At 43.7% G+C, this 24,708-nt stretch overlaps 1 protein-coding gene across 3 annotated transcripts in view; it reads right to left on the bottom strand.

The window, feature by feature from the left end:
* Positions 1–12,320, bottom strand: part of EVA1A (eva-1 homolog A, regulator of programmed cell death) — a 201,926-nt gene extending 189,606 nt beyond the window's left edge. The window contains exon 1 of one of the 3 annotated variants that reach the window (XM_088162487.1): positions 12,082–12,320. In XM_088162487.1, the coding sequence (XP_088018613.1) occupies positions 12,082–12,181 (100 nt within the window). In that variant the 5' untranslated portion in view covers positions 12,182–12,320. The remainder of the gene's footprint in view (positions 1–12,081) is intronic. The other 2 variants (XM_088162486.1, XM_014872954.2) reach the window with 2 other exon arrangements.
* Positions 12,321–24,708: the final 12,388 nt, after the last annotated feature.

Raw genomic sequence — 24,708 nt, 5'->3', positions numbered from 1 at the left:
CAGCTAGGGCTGCACCTCTAGTCTCCCAGAGCTAAGGACCCTCAGCAAGAGGAAAAATTGCTGAGATAGATAGATAGATAGATTGATAGATAGACAGACAGACAGACAGACAGATAGATACAATCCCAATACAGCTCAGCACTGCTCCTGTGCCACAACATCTGTCCAGGAATCTGCTGTAGGCACAGCTGTGCTGCTCTATTGCTGGCACTGTGTCCACAGAGCCAGCTCAGGACTCTCAGTCCCACCTGCTTGATAAAGCAGCTTGGACATGGCTGCAAACAACCCCTCAGGAGCCAAAACTGGCATGAAGAAGGACAGACAGAACAGACACGGGTCACAGGTGAAAAGGTTTGTCTTTCTTTGTCCTCAGAAAAGAGTTTCCTGTGCTCATATTTTGGCGAGGTTGGTGTGAATAGATTCAGATGACAGCAGTGCTGAGAGGCAAAAAAGGATCCTCTTCCTCACAGGTCAAAGCAGTGACAATTGGCCCTTAATCTTCAATACCCTGTAACAGGCAACTTAATCGGTCTTGCACTCCAGTGACTTAAATCAAGATAAACATTTTTTAAAAATCTTATCATTCCTATTGTGATACCATGCTGACCAATCAGCTTGTTTTTCAGCTTCAGCAGGCTTTGCTTGAGCAGAAATAATCACCCCAGCTCCATCACACAGATGTAGGAGTGCTGGGAAAATGCAGAGAAGGCTGAGTGAACAAAAGGCACTTCAGGCCTGCTGGGGTCAGAATGTGTATCTGTTTGGGAGGTTGGACTCATCACTAATCCAGCTCTGTTTCTAATGAGACTGGTTCCCATTACGGCGAAAGGAGATCCATGGCTTAATTTGCCAAGGGGACCATTGTCACGCAGCTTAGGGAAGCAAAATAATCTTATCAGTTTGAACTTGAACCTTGCCCTCCAATTATATGGACAATGTTTATGAAAAGAGAGATAAAGAGATTTTCATTTATCCAGCAAGAAAAATGGATTGTCTGACACCAAGCATTCAGTTTCCTGCAGCTGCTGATGGACCTTTACAATCCAGCCACTCGGCTGTACCATTGCCAAATGCAGTAACTACTATCTGTGCACATTAACTCTGGACCAAACCCAGGGCAAATGGCACCAAACACATTTACCGTGCAACTTATTGGTACAGCAGAGTCTCTGCTTCTGTAGTAAAACCCAAGTGAAAGCCTGGGGCCATCAGCTAAAGACAAGCAAATCTAAATCAGAAAAAATGTTCACCCCTTCTTGCTGAATGTCTCTCTGCATCCCTCTCCAATCCATCAGCTCCTCTTGGCTGCTATAGGGGCCATCCTCTTCTGGGAGTTCTGCATCCCCCACATTGCAGCTAAAACAAAGAACATTATGGCAAATAACAGCCAGGGTTCATCTATTCTTTTTTCTATACAATTCATTCCATCAAAGTTGTTTAGCTGAACAAAACCCCAGCGCTATCCTTTATTGTGAGGCCAACAATAAACTAACATGTGAGCACAGCGTGGGTCACAGATGTGTGCACTCCTGCATCAACTGTGGAGCCACTTCCTCGCCCCACTCACTTTTATAAGGCTTTAACCTCTTTGAGCTGGAATTCAGATGAGCACATAAACCAGGAAGCAAAGAGTGTTAACACAACACAAGTGGCCCCTGTACAAAGGATACATGAAGAGACAGACATGCTTTGGAAACAGTCAGATCAACAACCTCGGTTTCCAAGGGGTTACCCACACAATAAAAATCCTGAGAGAAATAAACTGAACAAATCCCAGAGGATCTATTTTTAGCAATATCACTTGCACTGCAGGATCTTTATTTGGGCCTTTGAATAGACACACATACATTTTTTTTTCCCTTCTTTTATGGAGGGACAGAAGCAAGCAAAAAAAGATTTGGAGGGGGAAATGTCTTCAAAACTCATTTTAAAAGATCTTTTAAAATGTGTTTCGAGAACTGACCCCAAATTTGTAACTTTATTTTAAGAATTCTTATCCCAAATAAAGTAACCCTCAAATCATGATTGCTCTAGGGCAAAAAAAAAATACAAAAAAAGAAAACCACAACAAAAAACTATGCAAAACAAGACCCTTCTCACAAATGCACTTTATGGCTCAGATCATATCTGCCAGCTGAAGGTTTCCTATGATATCAACCTCTAGCTCATACTACACATAAAATACAGGTGTAATGTTGCCCTTTCCTTAGTGTACTGTGTCTGGCTGTAATGGAGTTAATTTTCTGGTAGCAGCATGTACAATGCTGTGCTTTGGATCCACAACCAAAACAGTACTGATAATATGTTAATGTTTTTCTATTGCTGAACAGTTTTTGCACTGCATCAGCACTTTGTCTGTCCCTCACTCTGCCCTCCAGCAAATAGATTGTAGGGTGCACAAGATTTTGGGAGGTATACAGCCAGGTAGGTGACCCCAGGCAAGCAAAGAGTCATCCCGTGCCATGTAGTGTCATGATCAGCAATAAAACAGAGTGGGGTGGGGTAAACCAGCTTGGGAACTGACTGAGCATCAATCTGCCTGTGGGAAGCAGTGGGTGATTGCCTTGGCATCACTTATTTTGCTTTCTTTTTTATTTCTTCCACTTCTCTTTCATTATTTTTATGTCATCCCAAGAGTTCTCTTGCTTTTACTCTTCCCCCTGTCTTCCCCTGTCCTACTTGGAGGCAGGAAGTGGAGGCAAGCAAGCAACTGGGTAGTGCTTGGCTGCCTGCAGATGTTAAACTACAACATTCAGTTATGTGCACATGACTTTGCATCTGAATCGTTCATTTTAACCTGTGCAATCTATGTGCATCTGCACATAGATATTATAGATATTATAATATTGGAGAAGGAATTGTGCTCTGAATACCACACATTTCTTCCTGCTTATCACAGCTCAAGAGAGGAGGAAAAGGTAGATATTGAACAAACTCTGAAACACTGGGCAGTTAGAGCTCCTGATGCCAATCTCTCTGCCTTGGATCTTTATGTGTGCAATGCAGGTAACATTCCAGACTACTTCCAGAAGGGTAGGTACATCTCTGTAAGTAACTCCCTCACAACAAGCAGAATACGGTTTAAATAACATAATAGGATTTAAGTACCATTAAACATACGGGAAATAAGGCCCCAGGGCCATAAAGAATGGAAGAATGAAGAAAATAATTTTCAGGCCACTGTTCTGTGCCCTGGACAACATAGGAATCCCAAGGAAGTAGAAAAAAAGAATGTTCTCATTAAAGAGTTATGTAAGTACCCAAAGGGCTGGACTCAAGCACTTAAAACTACCTTAATTTTAACATTTCTTAACTTCCAAATGCTTGATTTGAATAATAATACTGTTATTTGAATGTTTCGCACAAAAGCTAAACTTTTTCAAAACCAAACAGCAGAATTTTGTCCCATAGCATCCTATGGGCACTGCCAGGGCCACAGCAGCATGTACAGGCCCCACACAGACCACAGAGGGAAGAGATTTCCCAAAGACTGAGGCCCAAAACAATAATCCATAACCCAGCCGTAGGAGCTCAAATTACCACCTATCACTTTAATTGCACTAAGTGTCTGCACTCTTGGCCCAACACAACTTTTAGAAAAAACATATGAGCCAAAAGCCTTTGCAAAATACAGCAAACATGGGAAATTAATGTCGGGAATTGCACCTGCTGTAGAGCGCCCTTAATATCAACACCAGCCCACAGTGTAATGCAGAAATCACAAAGGAAACATTAGCAGAAAATCCCCACACTGCTGTGTTTGTTTTCATATTTACTAGTGGGAGTAAAAGCCCACTTTAAACCCTTGAGGCTGATAAAACACATGTTGATAATATCATAGCAGCAAAACCACAGGCATCTGATAGCAGATGAAAATAAAATAACACGAGCACACAGGGGGTCTCAGAGTAGGTGGTCTGAATGACCCCTTCTTGACAAGTAGCACCATCAGGTACCTAGTCTGTCAAGGATTTTGGGTATCTCACCTCAAGTCAGCTTCCTCTTACACTCTGAGAATTCTGATTCTCTTATGGGCTGCTGGAGGAGTGAAAAATCCCTCTCCTGGTAAATAGTGTATTGATATCAGTTCAAAAGTTGGCACACAAAAGTACACAGTGAAGTTCTTTGATTGTAAATGGCTGATTAATCTCCTCTGGGTCTCTAGGCCTTCTTCTCTAAATGTAACATTAAAAAAGGAAATATATTTTTGGACTCTTTCTTTCTCCTTGTTAAGGATATGGAATACTTTGCCAACACTGGATGTGAGTTCCCCTGCCCACCACAATTAAAGTGCTTGGATAATATCTACTGTAAATTCTTCAGCAGAACCATCTGTTCATTCAAACACACTTCTTACACCTGAGCACTCGGGGGGTTTGCCCAAACTGCAGGTCACACACACACTGCTCTGTCTTCATGCAAGGATCCAGATGGATCTAAGAGGGATTATTGAATATCAAACCTCAGCATCCGAAGAAGCCTCATCAACACTGACACCACAGCATCTACTAAGACAGTTCAAGAGCATAGAGTATATCTGAAAAGACTCAGCCAAGATTTATTTTCCTGTGCAACCCAGACCTACCAACTCATCATTGTCTCTCTGATGTGAGAAGACACACACTGGGCTCCAGGCAGCCAGGCACTGCACACGCCAAAAGAGGAGACATTCATCGTTTTAATTACTACAAATGAGTTCATACCCTCAGTTAGTGAGCTGAGCCAGGCACATTTGGGTTAGCCCAAACCCAGGCTGAGAGAGTCACAACTCACCATCCATCCTCAGGCAAAAGGAGCAGCTAAGTAAATAAATAATAATAACAGGTAACCCAAGCAACTCTCTTAAATATGTTCCCAATTATTACTCCTACACTGGTTTTAATCTGCAAGAAGATGAGCTGGGATTAACTTCTGTGCTTCTGTGCAGCTCTTGGCAAGTCAGCAAAGCCGCCTCATAGCTGAGCAGATTTTGGCCTGTGGCTGTCTTTTGGAAAGAACACAAAAATCCCAGACAACAGCAATGCTGGATCAATGAAGCACAGCACTGGCAAAGACACGAGGAGCCTTGTAGTGTTGTACCTAACCAACCTGACCAAAAGTCTTCTCAACCACTTTGAGGAGCACATTGGGTCTGTTCTTGCAGGCAGTCACATACCTTTCAAAGGACACAATCTGTGAAGGTCTTGGGTATTTGTATAAAGAAATTACAAAAGCACAGAAAAACAAAACAAAATAGGTAGTTGCTTTAAACAGTGCCTGCCCCAGGGACTGGGATTGCTATTTTGGAACAGAAAACAGAAAGTTCAATCTCTACCTGCACAAACATGCCAAGCATAAGCAGCCAGTCTCAAATAAGACATGTAAACAGCCCTGGTGTTGGCCAACTAAATCACTGTACACCCACCTAAACACAGCACAGGCCAATCTTCAGCTCTGAACGCCGAGCACTTTGGGAGATCAGACCGTGTTTAAATTAACATCAACAAAAGGATCAGCATGAGTGCCAAGTGTAAATACACAGTTTTTCTCTTCCTGCAGAGACTAAGCTTATTCTCCCCACCCTCCAGATTAAATTGTGAGTTTTGCTTCCAAGTATCTCAGTTGAAAAAAGGATACGTCAAAATTCTCATCTTTTTTTTTATTGACCAAACTATTTGTAACATATCAAATCTGCTTTCACAGTGCCTTAAGTCAGGGAAAAACTTTACCTGAGGATATAAACAGTTGCTTTCTTTAATTCTGTAGCATTTGTGTATAAGCATCTGATAACACACAGACATAGGAAGTATGCTGTCAGGAAAATTTTCTCAAATTGTTTGTGCATCTAGTGTGATACTGGGATACTTTGAAGTTATTAAAATTACCACTTTTTTTTTTCCTTTTTTTGTTCATACTACGAATTAGTGTTCCTGGTACTAACAAAAATAATAATTTTCTATATTATTACTATCTAGTATTGATCTAGTACTGCAATTAGTAGCTACAATAAAAATATTGCCAGTCATCAGACAGATGTTGAGATCCCTGAGGTCCCTTGGCTCTTGCTGACAGCTGTGATGGCTAAACCAGTAGATTTCCATGTGACAGGAGCCAGATGTACACATATGGCTCTGGAGCTTGAAGTCATTGGTTCATTGAAGTCAACTTCATACATGAGGTTTCACACAGACCCCTCATGAGACATCCTGGCACCCACAACAGCCCCATCCATCCCTCCCAGACTGTGTCTCCTTTCCCTGGTTCCACAAACACCAACCAGCAGCTGTTTTTTTGCAGCAGTAACAGCAGTATCCCTGGTGACTGCCCAGGACCACAAACACAAGCAATTGGAAACATGTGTTTGTCATCCTGAAGCTCAGTTTGGTCCCCTCAGCTGTCAGTAAAAGTAAATGCTGAGTATTTTTACAGTCAGTAGGCACAGATTCCTCCTACAGCATTTTTATCACAACTGTTGGGAAACCCACAGTGTTTTCTGGAGCATGCCTCCAGACAGAGGTGGACAGAAACCTGTATCTTTGCTTAACGTGGTATTTGGTGTTACCATAAAGCTGCATCCCCGCTGATAAAACAGAACAACTCTCTCAGGCACCAAAATAGCCCCAGCCATTGTGCTGATCTTTTCCTGCTCTCCCAAGAGCAGCAGATCTGGCACTTGATACTCACCCAAACTCCCACTGATTTCCTCCTCCAACACCTCCCAGCTCTCTGAGCTCTTTAGAGTCTTTTCCACCGGCAAAGTGACATATGTGACACAAACCCCAGTTACAGCTTCCCCCTTTGAGAACCCCTCAGCCATGGCTCCCAGACACAGCCACTCCCTTCAGCTCCCATCCCGTGCAGCCACATCTCCAGAGCATTATCAGAAGAGGCCAAGTGGTTTTAAACCACCTTTGCTGAGGTTTTGGATTTTGTCAGCTCAGCAAAGGAGAACTTCTCTACCCTAGCACAGGCAGTTTACCCTCAGTAAGCCCAACTGCAGCACAGGCAGCTGTGATGGATGGGGTAACTCATACAGCCTCAGCTGAGGAGGAAAAGATCACCTGGGGCAGGGACGTCTCTAAGCAGCAGCCTGAGGTCCATCCTACCTCATCACTCAGAGCCCTTCCCCAAGACAAGGTATGGAGATGGCCTGGATTTGGCCCAGTCTTTAACCAAAGTCTAAAGTATGTCTGTTTGCCCCTGAGGTCAAAGGCTCAGCCCTCATTACTGAGTTACAATTCCTTTTCCAGTGTGGTGGCGTATCTGCCTTTCCCTTGAAAATGCCCTCTTTTACGGCCTCAAACCTACAACACAAACCTTCAACAAATCCTGGATCCCCCTTAACACCCTGGACCTATTCAGGGCTATTAGGCATTCAGAAGCTGTTAGCATGTAGATTTCGGTGATAATTTGGTGAATGGAGTTGTCAAACAAATTGCCTTTATTACAGACTGATTAAATGTAATCAGGGAGAAGTGCCTTTCCCCTCCCCAACTCCAGCTCTCATCACTCAAACAAACACACTGAGCCAATTAGCAGGGAGGTGGCAAAAGCAGCTTTCACTTGAAACCTGATATTCTTGGGGAAAAGGGAAAAAAAAACAACCAACCACCACTAGCAATAATAACAACAACAACAAAAATCTTTGTGCTTTCAAAACCAAGATGGGCCTCCAGGGAGAGGTTCCAAAAGCTACCCAGGGCTCACCTGCAGGGTGTGGATGGGATTTATCAGTATTCATCTGGCTCGATGCCAGATCAGCTCCCTTAAGCAAAGTGCTGCTCACATCCAGCTTGTGCCAAAATCTAATGCAAGGAACATAAACATTAAAGCAGGCCCAAGGGGAGCAGCACTACCGGGGCTGGTTTTCCTTTCAGCTGGGTTTTCCTGTGTCAGAAAGGGCTCAAGCTCCCAGCCAAGCTGTTTCCATGCCTAGAAATCTAAGTTTTTGGCTTAGGTCCTTGCAGTGGATTCTCTGATGTCTGCAAATGCTTGAGTTCACAACCCTTTCTGCAGTAGTGGAGGGACCTGTCTCCATTAACATGAAACTTGTAGTAATCACATAGATCTGATGCCACTACCCTTCTGCCCAACATTTCTGCCTGAAATCAGCTAATGAATGGGAAAATCCTTGAGGAGAATTGAAGCACTGCATGATAACAACACAAGTTTAATTCCCTGCAGATAGGCAGCTGGAAGTTAAATGGTCACCGTGGCAGCAGTGGGCAGAGCAAAATTCAACATGTGCTTGCATGATTTATCTTCAGAGACAGAAACATCTTGGCTGAGCAGAGAGAGCACACAGGATATGAGCAATAGCTGTTGACTAAGCTTTCAATGCCTGCACTTAAAGTTAGCATCAAAGCCCACTTTTGGCCCCATTTTCATTAACCCTGTCCCTCTGAGGAGCAAGGCCTGTGCACTGCACATGGATCAGTGCCTCCCAGAGCCCACACAGAGGAGCTATGGCATAGCTTCCCCTGGCAGGCCAAGGACATTGCTCTGTCTTGGACTCTTACTAAAATTAGAAAGGGCCTAAAATAAAGGTGAAGTTCTATCAAAGAGCAAGGATTTTGGAGAATCCATTGCTACTACTGAGATTAGGACTAGAGGTTTATGGTTAATGTACAGAGAGATTCAAAGATCAGATTCTTACCCCACACCTCATCACAGTACTCAAGTATCACCTTGAACACAAGGAGTAAGTGACACATCAAGACAGCAGGTTCTAAGCCTTCAAACAGTCTGAGCACAAGAACAGATCACAGAATGAGATTAATCCAAGAGTCCATTCTACAAGCAGCCACAGAGAAAAAGTCCAGGTCTTCTTAAGAAGTGGCTGCAAAGTGCCTGATAACTCCACTCTCTACCTCAGGATCTGCTTCCTACCCCCACACCCTGCTGCAAACATCAATGTTTAAAGAACTATTAAAGAAAACAACTTCAAAACTCTTCACATAGTTCAAATACTTCACTTAAAAGGAATTTGAATTCTTACATCTCAGATTGCACCAGTCCCCAGCAGGACACGCACTGCTCATGTTCACGTTGTGCCCTTTGAGCTGTTCAAACAGGAGGGATGGAGCCCCAGTGTGAGACTCTGTGCCCAGGGGTTAGAAGTCCCCACAGCCCTGCTTGTGCTCTCTTGTGAGAGCTGAGAATCAGTTAACCACATCTCTGGGCACCTTCTCAGTGCCTTGCCAAGACCTACATAAAAATGAAATCTTCCTGCAGTTGAGAGACACATCCCTTGAAGACCCAGCCATGGGAGAGTACTGGGAGCAGTGGGATGTGGTTGGGTGTGAAGTTCTTGGTAAGTCCATTATCCAGCCCTATGGCAGAGCTGCAGCATGAAAGTCAGGTCGGTGCTGCTGACTTATGATCTGCTTAGAGCTCAAGACTGGTTGTCCCTGAGCTTTCCTTCCAGAGCTGGATCCATGCAGTCTGGCCACCACCACACAGCCATGACCTATTACAAACAGCAGCACATCCCTGGTAATGCTGAGTCAAACCAAGCTGAGAAGCCAGAGAAGTTTTGCTGCTATACAAGGTCTACAGGTCTGAGTTTTAAACCCCCATTCTTCCCCAAAGAGCATCAGCTGCTCTGAACAGTACTGCTATTCATTTGCAAGTTGGAAAAGCCTTTACATCCCAAAGAGCTGTGTCATCTCCCTGCAGCACCAACTGCTGCAGAAACCTCTGTGGGGTCACAGCAAGCTTACATTCCTCAGCAGTAATACCCAATACAAATCCACTCATCTCCCTGGGGTGCAGACAATTTATGTTTTGGATGCACCACCTCTAGATGGGATGGGCCACAGTAAAGCTATGTCTTCCCCAAAGATGTTCACCTGCTCAATTCCAGTCATGTCAGAGAAAAATTCAGAACATGCTGAAGTATAGAAAAGTGTATAACAGACCAGAAACAATTACAGTCAAATAATGTTAGAAGGATGCCCCCCTTCCATTCCTTAAGCCAGCTGACAATTCACTTGTAGGGATAACAGTGACAAACAAGATGCTCCATCAGGTAGGAAGAGTTACCTGGGCTGCTGCTCCTTCAGAGGGGCCCATGCTGCAAACCCTCATGCATTGGAGGGAGGTGAAGGGGGTCAGTGCAATATGTGCTGGGAAAGTATAGAGTGTTATTCGGGAAATGCTGTATCTTTTCCTACCCCCTTTCATCTTGTGGTTACTCAGCTCCTGAGCTTACAAAACTATATTTGAGCTGCTGCACACTGGGTACAGCCCTTTCCTGCAGCAAATCATGTTTCCTGTCCTGCAAGGTACAGTCAGTCCAAGAAGACTGGGGACATATGCCAAGCCTGCTATCAGAAAACATAGGTTGGACCTGGCAGAAGGGTTCAACAGTTATGGAAATTCATGGGAGGTTGTGCTGTTGGAAATACAGACCCTGCTTCAGAGCACAGCCTTGCCACACACACACACAGGAATATAAGCCACCTCTCCTCTCTCAAAACATGACAGTTCAGTTGGATGCTACAGAAAACATTATTTTGTTATCAGCAACTTTCTTATCCATTTTTTAAAAGAACAGCATCTGCTCCCCCTGCCAGCACCACTGAAGCCTATCGAATTTCCTTCCACTGTTCCAGCTATGTTGTACAAACACAATGTAAAGCACCTTTGCCCTGGGACACCTGTACACATTTTAACGCTTGGCAATTTGGCCTGGCTGCAAAAACTTTATCTACATTTCAGAAAGACAACTCCTTTCCCTGTTGCAGCTTTTGCTCTCATCATGCCCACTCCATGCACCCCTTCTGCATCAACTTGCTTGCAAGCAGGAGCACAGAGAAAGCTCAGTGCCAAGAAAAGGATAAAAGCACACTAGAAACAGGGAAATGCCTCAGTCCTTTCCATTCAGAGGCAGATCTGCCTTGAATGGGAGCCCCCAGGACTGATGTGCCCCTAAAAAAGACTGAATCACAGGCAAGCCGGCCCCCTTCAATTCACATTAAGACTTCCAGCTACCGTATATATTCTTTCCCCCACCCTCCACCACAAGCTCCTCCTTTCTAACACAAATTTCTCACAGCACACAGACACATGCACTCCCAGGGAGTGAGCAGCAGTGCTGGGATGTGTTGAAACCCAAGTCCAGTGAGGTTCAACCCTTGCAAATGACACTTTTTCATCAGCAGACTATAATTGGCTGCTCTTATCCACCACAAGAGTTTTGCAAAACACCCCTAAAGAGTATGCCAGGCTAGTTCTTCACACTAAGACCCAAAATTAGAACCAATATCCAAAAAGAAAAGTGGCCCTCACTGGGCACTCCCAAGCAAACTGAACAGCCCTGCTGAAGTTGCAAAATAAAATCTATTATGTTTTCTCAGATCCACATGCACATCCAGAAAGAAGAGAAGTAGAAACATAATTTTAAAGCGACTAATGCAGCTATAGAGTTGTAATACTTACATGGGACTCCACACTTTAAAAGTGCTGGGTACTCACCTGTTGTGTACAACTCAGAACAAGTGCTATAAACATTTTTAGATTCAGAAAATATTAATAAACGAGACACTTTCTTGCAGCTTAAGAAAACACAGGGTCAGAATATAATTTGTTCTGTGCATGCACCTCCTTTATCTCAACTCAGGGGACTTTTGCAACAATCAGGAGCTGAATGGTAGGAGGAGGGAATCTGGCCCACTACAAAATAATTTAGGCTTGCTATGTTAGCTTTAATTTATGTCCTAAACCTTCCCAGTCTCCTAATCCACTCCTTATCACTCCTATGAGAAACAGCACAAAACCTGCTAAAAACTTACACTGGTTTATACCATTCCTGCTACAAACTTACACAAGTTGACTCTATTATTTTTCTTGTTCCCAAAGTTAGTCAGACTAACTCTTTTGAAATAGTTTTGTTAATTATTGAGAAAGGCTTTTAAGAAACTCAAAATCCTCTTATGGAAGACACACTTCATCTTCAGATTATTTTTAAAAGATTAAAATTACTCCCCATATAACTACCCCAAATCTGCTCACATCCCCTTTCCCTGAGCTGCTCCTGAGCACTGGAATAAGAGCCCCCATGCACGAGCAGCACACGAAAGGATCGGCACTTCTCCCTACCTGAGAAGTCTGCAGAAGTCCTGGCAAAGTTGCTGAAAGCTGTCAAGCACATGAGTCCTAGGAGGAAAGTGGAGGTGGGAAACACCTCTGGGCAGCACATCCTTAGGTGTCCTCACGGCTTGTTTTGTTCCAGAGGAAAGGAAAGCAGTTTCTGCCCCTGCCCAGCACTCCTCATCGCCCGGAGAACAGCGTTAGTCCCATGGCTTGGAAGGCTCGCAGCCAGCGGCGGGGAAGGAAAAGCACTCGGCACACACACACACACACACACACACACACATCCCTGGGAGTGAATGAATCCCGGCTGACGAATGAGACAGACCTACCTGAGCCTTGGCGGAGTTCCCAGGGTCCTAAAAGCCACCTCTTTGCCCAAATTTGCTGCAGACTGTTGGAGCACAGCTGTCCAGCTGTGGCACTGCGAGCTGCAGGGGGGGCATTCGGGGAAAGGGGTGCACCGGGGGGCTGGGATGGAGGAGCCCAGCTATTGTTGGATAAGATATGCAGGGCTATTGTCTCTCTGGTGCTGACAGACAGAAGGATGAGCAGAGTTTCCAAAGGAGGGAGGCCAAAACAAAGCACCTGAATTCACATAGATTTCTGGTATGATGGGTATTTGTAGCTGCTGCTGAAATGAGTGTGAACAGCAGTGTCCTGCCAGACTGGTGACAGGAAAATATTGTGTCCCCTGTTGAGAGTGATCCTATAGTGGAGGAGACTTTGCACAGGCCCAGGGATCAAACCCTCCTGCATCTCATCGCAGGACTGGGAGTGGTATCAGCCACGTATCCAAAACCCTCCTATCTTTTGACAGCAGAAAGCCATGCCAGGCTCCCTCTAATCCACTGGATTCCTCAATCCTCCATCAAACTCAACAGAGGGTTTTTCAGCAGGACCAGACCTGTGGTTTTCCTAGAATCATGGGATGGTTTGAGTTGGAAGGTACTTTATAGATCATCTAACTCCAGCCTCCCTGTCATGGGCAGGGATACCTTCCACTAGACCAGGTTACTCCAAGCCCCATCCAACCTGGCCTTGAGACCCAGTAGTTCTGGCTCCTTCCATAGCAATTACTTTAACCTCCAACTGGCATGGCCCTAGATCACTGAGCCCTGCTCACCCTGCAGAGTTAAAGGAAGGCTTCAGCTCACCTGGAAGCACATCCAGTATTTGATCCTGCCTGATTTTCATCCATATCCAGGCAGCATCGAGCAAGTCATGTTAATTTGAAAGATCTGAGAACTGGGGACACAGATAGATGAGTGGACTCTCTTGTCCCTGAGTACAGGAAGGAGGTCCTGGGCTCTGGCCACCAGCCTTAGCTGCAGCTCAGGCATATGTCTGCATGTAAATAATGGACATATTCCACATATGTAGGCTAGGGCAGAAGCTGAGTGTTGGTGCAGACAGAGGAGGATGTATTTCACAGGCAAAGCCAACACCAGACATTTAGCAGCCTGTGTATCCATATGTTCAAACCTAAGGAGCTGCACTGTGTGGGGCTGCCAAGGGGAGATGGGGCCAAGCTCACACACAGCTGCTGAACAAAGCTGCAGCTCCTAGCCAGCAAAAATAACCTCAGTGGAAACATCCAAAGAAAACCACAAGTGGTTTTTACTCCTCTGTCCTGTTCATCCACATGGAATTAAGTGAAACTCTCAAAAAACGTTGATTTTAGAGCTAAAAACAAGTGTAAGAAACTTCAGTGCAAAGGGCTCTGGGGGTTTTTCAGAGTTGAATGAACTTGTAAAGTGTTTCTTATTCTGAAATTTCTGACAATGTTTCAGCTGTTCTCAGATGAATATCAGACTGGCTGCCTGATTATATGTGAAAGACATTTTCAAGAGTGCTGCCATGAATACCAGAGTAATTTTTTGCACCAGAAGTCTGTCCTGGGATGGTCTCTGTACTGGAACCAGATCCCAAGGGGAGCTGTAAGTCCTGTGGCGTTTGCCTTCTGCCAATAAGGCCACTTCCTCAAGTTCCAAACAGCCACACAGAGGATGAGAGCAGTGTGGTAAATCTGGAGTTTGACCTAAAATCCTACCCATGACCACAGGAATAAGAGGCTGTTCAGGCCTGATCTGCACCTAAGCACCTCCTTCCCACAACACCTCTTCACACACTGAGGGTCTCCAGTGAAGCTGCAGGTGTCTCCTCAAGGACAGCCAGTGGTGACTCTGGGCTGCCCTGACAGCACAGACACAGCCTGAGGTCCAACAAGCTCTGTACAATCCAGCCCCAGCCCCTTCTCTCTGCAGACAATTCTGCACCCTTTTTTGCAAAGGGCTGCTTAAGCAAGATAAAAAACCTAGAAACTTCTACAGGCTGCCTTGCTCTTTATTTCACCTGATACTTTAATTCCACCTACCAAACCTCTCTGACCCATATTTTTCCAGGGTTGACCTAAGTTTTAAAGAGAAAATACCAAGAGATTTGACTCCTGGCATCTATGTATAATTCTTATCTCACCTAGTTCTGCTGCCCTTGCCAAGAAGAAGATTCACCACTGCTGTCTTACAGGCATGAGATAACCATACCCATTACCAGATTATCAGTCAAAGCTCCTTATCAGCAGGACAAAGAAACAATAGGACCCCTGGAAATTTATCAGCCTCTGGAAAAGGGAAGCACTATTTGCTGAAAAGAGCCCACCCTGTTAGCAGGTGTTGATTTTACTGATTAAAGGGTAATTAGGTTTGGCTGACTCAGTATATGGGGAAGAGAAAAAAACTGGTGACAAAGGGTTTAAGGCTAAACATGGGCAGCGTGCTTGAGCAGCCCTTTAGGTTATTGTGAATTAAGTTTAAAAAGGGGAGGAAGTTTACATCAGCGTTGTTTTTAAGTAAGTCTGTACAGATGCCTTCCAAAAGGAAAGAAGAAAACAACTCTTGCCGAAAAGAAAAAAAAGATTGGCCTTTGAAAAACAGACAATTCAGTTAAAGCCCATCTCCATAATGCCCTTATTCCCTGGGGCATGTGGGAACATCAGCTGTGTTTGGAAGGCAAAGAGGCCACCTGCCCCAGCATAGCACAGATAAAGAATGTCTGTCATGGACAGTCTCATGGGGTAAACATGAATCAAGGCAGCACCAAAATGGAACTTTACTTTTAGGAGTAACAGCCCTTGAAATCCATCCATGTCTTCAAATAAGCCTCTGGGGATAGGTAATAACACATATAATGATAAACATTCTCTTGGATCCCTTGTCCCCAAAGCCACCCAGAAGTGGGAATAGGCCAGTACTGATGCAGTCCAGCATTACATTTTGGCTTGGAGGAATGATATTTGCTCTTTTTCCCCTCCACAGATTAACTGTGGAAAAGTCTCAGTAAGTCTAAGATGCTTAAAAACTGTACCTCAGTCCTCCTTTTTGACTATGTTACTTAAGTGCATTTTTCTCTCCTCTTATGCTCCTCTCTTGCAGACCCTCTCCTTCTCCTGCTGCACATAAAACTGCAATATCTTGAAACACGCCTGCAAATTCCCAAAGCAAAGTACAAATGCAACTGGGGAAACTGAGGCAGTGAGAAAGGAAGTAATTTGTCATTCAGTTTTGTGACCTCAACATTACCCAGTTCATAAATGGTAACCAGGAATGGATGCAGTTAGGATGATTCCCAGTTTAATGCTGTTTGTGCTGATCTTGCTTCCTTCCAGGGCTGATTTTTGGTAATGCTTTTCTATTTTTTACTGACCCAGCACCATTAACCTCTTCCTTGCTGATTAAACCATCAACAGCCAAAGGCTGGTCAGTAGAAGAGCTGGACCAGGAATATCTCTCAGCTAGAGAACCAGATGTAGGATTGAAGCCATGTTTGTTTACACAGTCATAAGCAGATTTATTAGTACAAATGTTCTAAGATTAGTCTTTCTTTCTAACCCTGGTAATATTATTCACTTCTTACTCTTTTCTCCATAAGGTCTCAAAGCACTCCCCAAAAGGCCCTGTTGCATTCTGCCACTTCCCACGTGGACAAAGAACAGTCATATGTTTGAGGTCAGTGCTTTTTCAATGTCAGCTAGGGGAAATTGACAGAGATAAGAAAATATTGGTACTTTTTAAGTCCAGCCAGAGCTCTTTCCATTTGGCCACATTCCTTCTAAATGAATGTAAATTAACAACAAAGCATATGTGCATTTATACCTACAGAAATATATGTAAGCTGGGTGGTCAGAGCTTCAATATAAAATAGCAACGTTTTCCAGCAGAATACAGCTCTTTGTTTTCTTTTTTTCTTAATCTTTCCCCTAAGAGTGTCTTATGGAAACAGATGGTGTTGCTCATTGAAGTAAGCACTGTTTGCTTTCATCAATTTGAAGGCAGAGAACTTCACATAATGCAGTTTTGCAATACAACACCAAGTATCTCACAAGTAAAATCCTCCTCTCTCTCCATATTCAATGCTAAACAACAGCTGTGCAGAATATTCAAACTGAAAAGCCTTTGAAGTTTTCACATTTTGTGTCACTCAATCACTTCAGTTTACAAAACGAACATAAAACCTGGAGGACTTTGCTCCATACTGGGACAGGTTTCAAGTGGGGCTAGTGCTTCAACCAAATACTGTGTAGAGCAAAAGCCCCAAGTGATGCATTTACCCACTGAAACATTAGGAAACACTGAACAAAGTGGTGAAAAATCCTCCAATGCACGAAAATGTCAAAAGTAAAATATTTGGAGGCTACAAAGTGATCCACAACAAAGCTGAAAACTTTCTCCTCATGTCTCACCAAGTAACTGGTGTTGAAACCTCTTTCAGTTGGCATTCTCTTTTTTATAATGATTCCATGTTCTGTGTTAGAGGATCCTGTGCAATCTGGTGATTTTTGTGGGATTGGCATATCCAGTTGTGCGTTAGATGTTCTCGAGTTAATCACTGTATTAGAACTACAGGAATTTGGAGTCATCTTGATCTTTGTACTACACTGCAAGTCACATAAAGGTTTAAAGAGACAAGTTCACTGAGATCTTCAGGACCTGCACTGTCTTCTGATATCTGTAAAGTGAAACTGTTCTCCACTTGACCTGACTTATAAGTCCTCTTCTAACAGTTTTTCTGGATAGATTTCTCCATTAATTGAATTATGGTAGGTACTAGCTTTACTATTTCCCACCACTATATTTCCATTAGTCTATTCAATAACACTCTGGGAGTGCTTCTTAGATGAGAGGCTGAATTTGACATCTGCAGATTCCTATCTCTGACCTCGCTGGTCTTGGCTTTGAAGAGCAGAGACATCCCAGCTGCTTCAATGTGAGCAGCAGCATGTTTTTCCTATTATCTCACCTATGATAATCAAGGGAGAATTGTCTCAATCCTGCTGCTATGTAGGCATGAGTCACTTCAGGTTACAGACCCCTTTTAATCTGGATCTCCACTAGGTTCTTCCCTTTTGTTTTTCCTGTTTTACTACTAACCCTCACAAATAATTTACATTGTCCTTAATTTCCACAGGAACCAGAACTATTTCTCAGATTAACTTGTCTAGAAGTTCTCTGCCTGTCCTGTGGGAGTAACATGCTATGATGTTATTTGATAAAAATAGGCATCATCTCAACATTCATTCTTAAAATGGTACCATGGGCATTTATCCCAAACCTTTGACCTCCACTCTGAGGGCATGCAAAGGCAGTAGCATGTAGGACAACGAAAGAGTCCTTCAGCATTCCCCCGTGTTCTTTTGTCCCCCATGGGCACACATCCTCTACACACAGCCCATCCTTACAGAAACTACTCTAATAATTTACACTGGAAAAGCTATTTTTGTTGCCCAAGACTTTTCCCATAAAAAGGACTGTTTCCAAGCATTGTCATGAAGCCTATTCATAAAATCCACCTCTGTACTAAATAGGCTGAACCACATAAGGGTCTGAACACAGACACTGTCACTCATATTTTGGACTAGTCCTTGGTTCACTTTTGTTCTGGCATCCAGAACATTTCTGAGCATGGCTTGGGAGTTGGCAGGAACTTTGGCCATTCCTAATAAGCAGGAAGGAATCGTGGTTTGGAGTTTGATAGCATGAGCACAACCAGATGATATGTTCTAAGAGACCCAGCAGTGTTTCAGGAGTTTGTAATATCCTTGGTGAAGACACAGTGGCACGGGCTGAGAACTGAAAAAATAACCTGAGAGCAGACTGTCTGCCAGTGCTACAGCATCTTCTCCTTCTGCAACCCTGGCAAGCCTGATTAGAGCTGCCCAGGAATGTCAGTGCATCCTACAGTCTTCAGACTCCAGCACAGCTACAGCCCAGGATGCCACGTGTTTGTGCTCCCACCTATTTACAGTGATCAGTAGGACAGGCCATTCCTTCAGGAGCATTCAGCATAGACTGTGCTCAAGTTTGATTTGGAGAAGTCAATGAAAAAACTTTATTGGCTTCCCTGGTTCCAACATAACCCAGAGAGATCAGCTTTCGCTTCAGATTTATCATTGCCTCAGAGCAGAGGGTATTTCCCTCGGTTTTGTACAGACAGCAAATTACACAAAAAACCTCTGGCTCACAGATCACAAACTGGTAAAAAAATCAAAGGGAATCAGAGGAAATGCTTTTCTGCTGAATGGGGAAAATTAATCCCAAGTGTAATTTCACTGGCATCAGTGCAAATTCAACAATGGACTACATCTACCATTTGCAAGAAGAACAGGTTTGTGTTCTCCTTTCACAGGTACTTAAACATACATTTTCCTTTCCTCTTTTAAACCTTTCCCATTTGAGAGGGCTGTTTCAAGAGTAACATATGCTTTCACATGCATTTAGTACTCAGGCCAATAATATCACCAGGTATTTTTTTCACAGTGGTCCCAAGAGACTATCCAGTGACAAAGTCCAGGTGTTCTGGGCAGTGCAGAGAGCACTGGACTATGTCATCTAAAAGAACCCAAGGAATTTACAAGGGCATTGAAGTCCAATACAGTCAAATCTAGCACTCTGTGGCAAACACCATCATTAGGGAACTCCAGTTAATTTGCTTCTAGGGCAAGAGATGCTTCCCACTGCAGAAAGCTCATCCTGAAATTTGGCTGCAGCATTATTTTTGGGCACCTGGTTCACACACCACTGATACCTAATGTGGTAATGCTGCTCACCAGACCAGCTACAAAGGATGCAGAGGAAGGAAACTCTACAGATTTTTACAGCTTTTTTACAAGAGATTTGCAAATGTCAGAGCTCACCAGGCTGGCATTGCCTGCACTGACAGCAGTGTTATGTGCAGAGCTGTGTGTATATGGGCGTAGCTTAGTGGTTGCATGCATCCAGAGACTACATAAAATAATTATAAAAACTGGCTTTTCTAACACAAGTAACTTGCCTCAGGAACACCTCAGCAGAGGCAAAAAGAGACTAGAGCCACTTAGATTCCAAAGCTTTTTTCAGTTTTTGCTGGACTATCCCCTTGTGAAGACTCACAAGCCAGCATCACCCTCCCAGCCTTTCCCTGCCCAACACTCTGTGCTATGCTCTGCCCTGGGTGTTATCTCATGCACAGCCCTTCCCTGGTCATTCTCAATCTCAGGTATTGTTGTCCATGGAGAATCTCTTATATTTATTACTACACTTTCTTTCTTGCTTCACTTGCTAACCCCATCTTGGACATGCATAACTAACCAAATTCCCTTCTCCTTTCTCACAGTGAAAGGTAAAACCATTTTTTTTCAGTTCACTGAATCTATCCCAACACAGCACACCAGCTCATCCCCACCTAATGCTCCTTTGGAAAATGTACCTTCTGACAGTATAGGAAAAGCAGCTTTGTCCATTAAAAGGAGTTTGATTTGAGGCAGTTTGGTTTTCACCCAAAGAAGATTGCCACAAATGGTGCTGTGAATAACTAGGAGAGCTGAGAGCTTCTTCAGCTGGTTTAGGAAGCCAGTGCCCAGAGCTGCAGCTGCTTCTGTGGTAGAAGAGGCAGAGACTCAAAGGTTGTAAAGCCCAGTTCTCAGGTGAAAGCCTTGCTGTGAATCCAGAGGAAAGCAAAGTGAGACATGAAACAAAGGAGCAGTTTCTCTCTCCCACCTATTTTCACACAATAATACTGCACACAGCTGAGCCAGTGCAGCGGAAAATAATGTTATGATTTCTAAAGGGCTTTTGCAAAACAAAGGATATAAGAGACATTTTCTCTTCAGGCTAGAGAATAATGTCACACAATAATGAAGAGCAGAAATTGATTGGTTTTGTTAAAAATAATGAAAAGCCGCAACTTTGAGCAATTTGATCATAAATTTTTTACTTGCTTTTCCTCCTGCATATGGAGGTTGAGATGGTAGATAAAATTTACTATGACAAACCATTAGTATTAATGCTTTAATCAAGAAAAACAAATGGTCCCCCTTGAAATCTCCTGCCCACCTAGAGAGAGTAATGGGGTTATAAATGGAGAAAGAACAAATATTGACTCTATGAAATGTAAAGGTACCTGGGAGTTCACCCATCAGTCTTCAGATTACACTTGCCTTCCAAGATGAATGGGACTTTTTTTATAATCCATTTCAATTGGGTTTTTTTTAGCATCTCAGGAAACAGGAGGGACACATCAGTGGTCTCTTTAGGTTCTCAAGGAGTTCCAGACTGTTTCTGAAAGACAAGACCTCCAATTTCTGGAATGAGGTAGATGCTCCCGATCCAAGACACATCTTTTAGTTTGAGGTAAGTGCTGAAGGAGCTGCCTGGACTAGTCAATGAGTTATTTGCTTAATGGTGTTTCTGGGGCAGCTTTCTGTAAAATGGCTCCAGAACTCAGCCTCTATCACTCAGAAGCTCAGAGGCAAGGACACCCCTTGGCATCTGGACCAATACAGGATTCAAGAAGACCCAATAATTTACTGCCTAAGGGAAAGACCTCTGGCATCATTTACTGAACTTAATCTTACTTTGTCTCATACTCTTCATAACTCTCCAAATGCATAACATCTCACTCTTTTAACCTCTAAAGTAACTATATACTTGTCTTCTACACAGATTATTGGATTAATTTCAATATTGGCTTTCATACTAGACACAATTCCTCTATAAAATTTCTTACTAAATCAGAAAATTAGGAGAATCAAGTGTTTTATAAATGCTGAGATCAGCCAGTGGTGTTGTTGTCCCTTCCATAACCTGTAAGGGTGTCATGCATCCCAGAGGGAACTGAATTCTGACTGGGCACATAATCAAGAGCAAAAGACCCAAGAAAAACTACAAAGCCACACAGCTCAAATTCTCAATGATCTGAAAACACCACAGATTCCAAGAGATATTTAAAGACACTTCTGTCTCTGAACATGGAGCCAATATCTACTGAGGCACAGGCAAAGCTACAAACAGACCGGTTCACATTTCCTGTATCCCCCTACACCCTGACAGAAATCATTAGCACATGATTCTTTTCTTCTCCCATACAGGTTATACAATAACAATTTACTCTCCAGGGCTGGAATGCAGCAAAGGGAAAAAGAAATGGAAGAGCATAGGTGTGCATGAACACAGTGGTGATGTGCTGTGGAATCCATGGCCATTGTCAGAGGCCCTCAGGAAGCCTCAGGCTCAGAGGAGCTGGTGTGACCACTTTCCCAGCAGTGCACAGAGGGGAGAACATGCACTGGCCTGGCAGGGTTAACTGCGTGTGGCTCTAGCAGGATGCACACTCCAAAACAACCGAGGCCCGGGGCTGCTTTGACAGAACCAAGGATTTTCCAGCCCATCGCTTTCCTGAGCTCAGTGCTGGGATGCTGTGTCTGAAGAACAGCTCTCCCTCTCCTCTTTGCTTGCTCTGCAGTAAGGTAAAAAATGTAATTGTGGATGCTTGTTGGCCACCTTAATGAGCAGCTGCTCTATCCAGAAGGGTCTGGCACGTGAGGTCATTTTAAGCAACATTTGGGGATTTCTCTGATTATTTTCAGCTAGATCAACTCACCTTAAGTTAACCAACAACTCATGTTTCATTTATGGGAAGCTTCCAGAAAGACTAGAACTGACATCAGATTGTTTAAAGGTTCTAATAAAATCCACTATACTCCAACCTTTCCAGAATAGTTTCTAGAGCTGCTTTGGAACCTGGGATAAACAGGACACAGAGGAATACAGGCATAGCCTTGTGTCTCTGCTGACACAGGTTTGCAAGACAGCCTGAAGGATTCAGATGCCTCTGGACAGTCTGAAAGGAGTTATGTCTGCTCCACCAGCAACTGCTAGGGCTACAGCAGCTATGAACAGCTGTTCTGAAAAGGGCACAATTTAGCTAGAAGGTGAAGTGGAGAGGCCCTCCATGAGCCAGTCCCATTTCTTTTGTAATCTGGGGACAGCCAGCTGCCTCTTCTCAACCCCTAATGGACAACAAAGCAGATCTCCAGAGCAGCTTAGCCCCCCACAGATATCTCTTTTTGTTTAGAGACACAGTAATATCAGCAGGTGTTACCACTTTTTGCTGTGTTTTCCTATGAAAAGATGTCCACGTTCACTTGGACAACATGAAAATTAACTCCCTTCACACTCTCTAATAGGCCACAGACAACTGTGTTGGGGCTGCTGCAACGTGGCTTCAGGTGTTCAGAAGAAATCTCTGGGATTTCAAACTGTAATGCAGACTGTTTTGGAAGGTGATACTGACAGCCCCGATCCTGGTGGTGCTGGGACTGGAGCACTTCATTCCTGGGGACATGAGAAGGTTAAATCCAGGTATGCAGGTCAGCTCAGGCCAGTAAAATCTGCTGGGCATCTCCACACAAGAAATGTGCACCCCTCCCTTAACTTCCAAATGCAGCATATGTCTGATAAGGTCTGCTCTTCAGGTTTTGTTACAACAAAGCTGAGTTAAAGCACAGAAATCAAAAAGTGAATGACTCAGAGTGACAAAGAATGCAGGGAGCAAAACACAAGGTCTCCTTCCTCCTTAAACACTGTCTTTTTTTCCTCTAATGAGCAGGACCATTGTTCAGTGAAATCTTTAGTAAGGAAGTACAAAGATGGATCAGTTGTACTGCTGACCTGGGAGAGACTTTATTGATACATCTGCAAGGTCACATCATCAAGGGAGAAAGACACTGAAATGCTGATGTCAAAAGAGATTTGAGTTTGAAATAGGCTGGAGGTGGAAGTTTGTCCAGCTGGATTAATGAGGGTGTTTGGGGTGGCTGTGAGCACTGCTGAACTGCCATGTTCAGTTTTGAAACAAATACCTCAAGAAGGTTGTTGAAATAAGGAAAGAGACTTCAAACATGAAGGATGGCATTCAATGGAAGATCTTGGGCACATCCTACTTCCATAGATGAGAGAAGATCAGGCTAAGAACTATTTTCTACCTGTCCTGCTTTTCTTCCCAAAGAAACTCAGATTTGACTAGTAAGGAACCATAAGTGAGCTTCCCCAGGACTGGAGTAGAAATATGTTCAATTCAGTCAGAATTAATTCAGAGAAATACTGAGTCTGATTAAAGTCTGTTTAATCACTAAATAAGCTGAGTTTGAAGGATCATCAAGTCTACCATTTGCCTGAGAGCATTGTCCAAACACTTCTTGAACTCTGTCAGGCTTGGTGCTGTGACCACTTCCCTGGGGAGCCTGTTACAGTGCCCAGCCACCCTCTGGGTGAAAAACCTTTTTCTAATACCCAACATAAACCTTCCCTGACACAACTTCAGGCCATTCCCTCATGTATTATCACTGGTCACCACAGAGAAGAGATCATTCTCTGCCTCTCCTCTGTCCTCACCAGGAAGGTGTAACTGCAATGAGGTCTCCCCTCAGTCTCTTCCAGGCTGCACAATCCAAGTGCCCTCAGCCACTCCTCATATGGCTTCCCCCAAGGCCCTTCACCATCTTCGTTGCCCTCTTTTGTTATATCACCTGAGAACAGTGATGCCTTTCATTTATGAACTTCACTCTATTCCAGTGATTGTAAAGTGATCCGTATTTTAGATTTTGTTATATAGGCAAGAAGGGTAGGGAGGCAGCCCTTCTCCTATTCTGTCTGATGTGACAGAATGAAGAAACTCGAGGTGAGTATCTTGCCTCTGTATTTCAAACTCAAGAAAGCTGTTCCTAAAAAAAGAGACCCAACACATGGTCCAGTGTCTTGATGCCAGGGTGCCTCAACAACCCACACTGGAATTGGGAAATACACAGGGGCAAGTTTCTAGGCCCTTTTGGCACCTCAAGAGAAGTGAGGTTCTCTTGGGAAGCCCTGAGCTCAGGGCGGTTCCAGCCCATCAAAATGGTTTTGTTAGCCTACAATCCTCTGTGGTCAGTCAGGGAATTAAAAGTGGTTCCCTGACACCGAAACATCCAATTCTTTTCTTTAAAGAGCTACAAATCTGCAGTTTTCCAAGTCATAGCCCACACATCTCCTTACAGCTATTTTGTTATCTCCTTGATCACCATTAAGTTATTGGAATTACCCCCACATGATAATTCCTCACCTCCTGAAAAATATTATTCTACCTTTTTAATAGTGTTTACATATGGGATAAGATCATAAAAAATATTAAACTTGAGGAATGGTGTGCTCTGTGTGGCTGGAGATTTTTTTGTATTTTAAGGGTCAGAGTGCCCTCTTCTGTCCCATCCATGTCCTGCTCATTGTCAATTGCTCACTGTTAATCGGCAGATCACAGGAAAACTGTGACTTGTCTTCTGCACAC

Source organism: Sturnus vulgaris, chromosome 3 (genome assembly GCF_052056855.1).
Source record: "Sturnus vulgaris isolate bStuVul1 chromosome 3, bStuVul1.hap1, whole genome shotgun sequence".
Classification (NCBI taxonomy): Eukaryota; Metazoa; Chordata; class Aves; order Passeriformes; family Sturnidae; genus Sturnus; species Sturnus vulgaris.
This window is presented reverse-complemented; position numbering and strand designations above follow the sequence as displayed.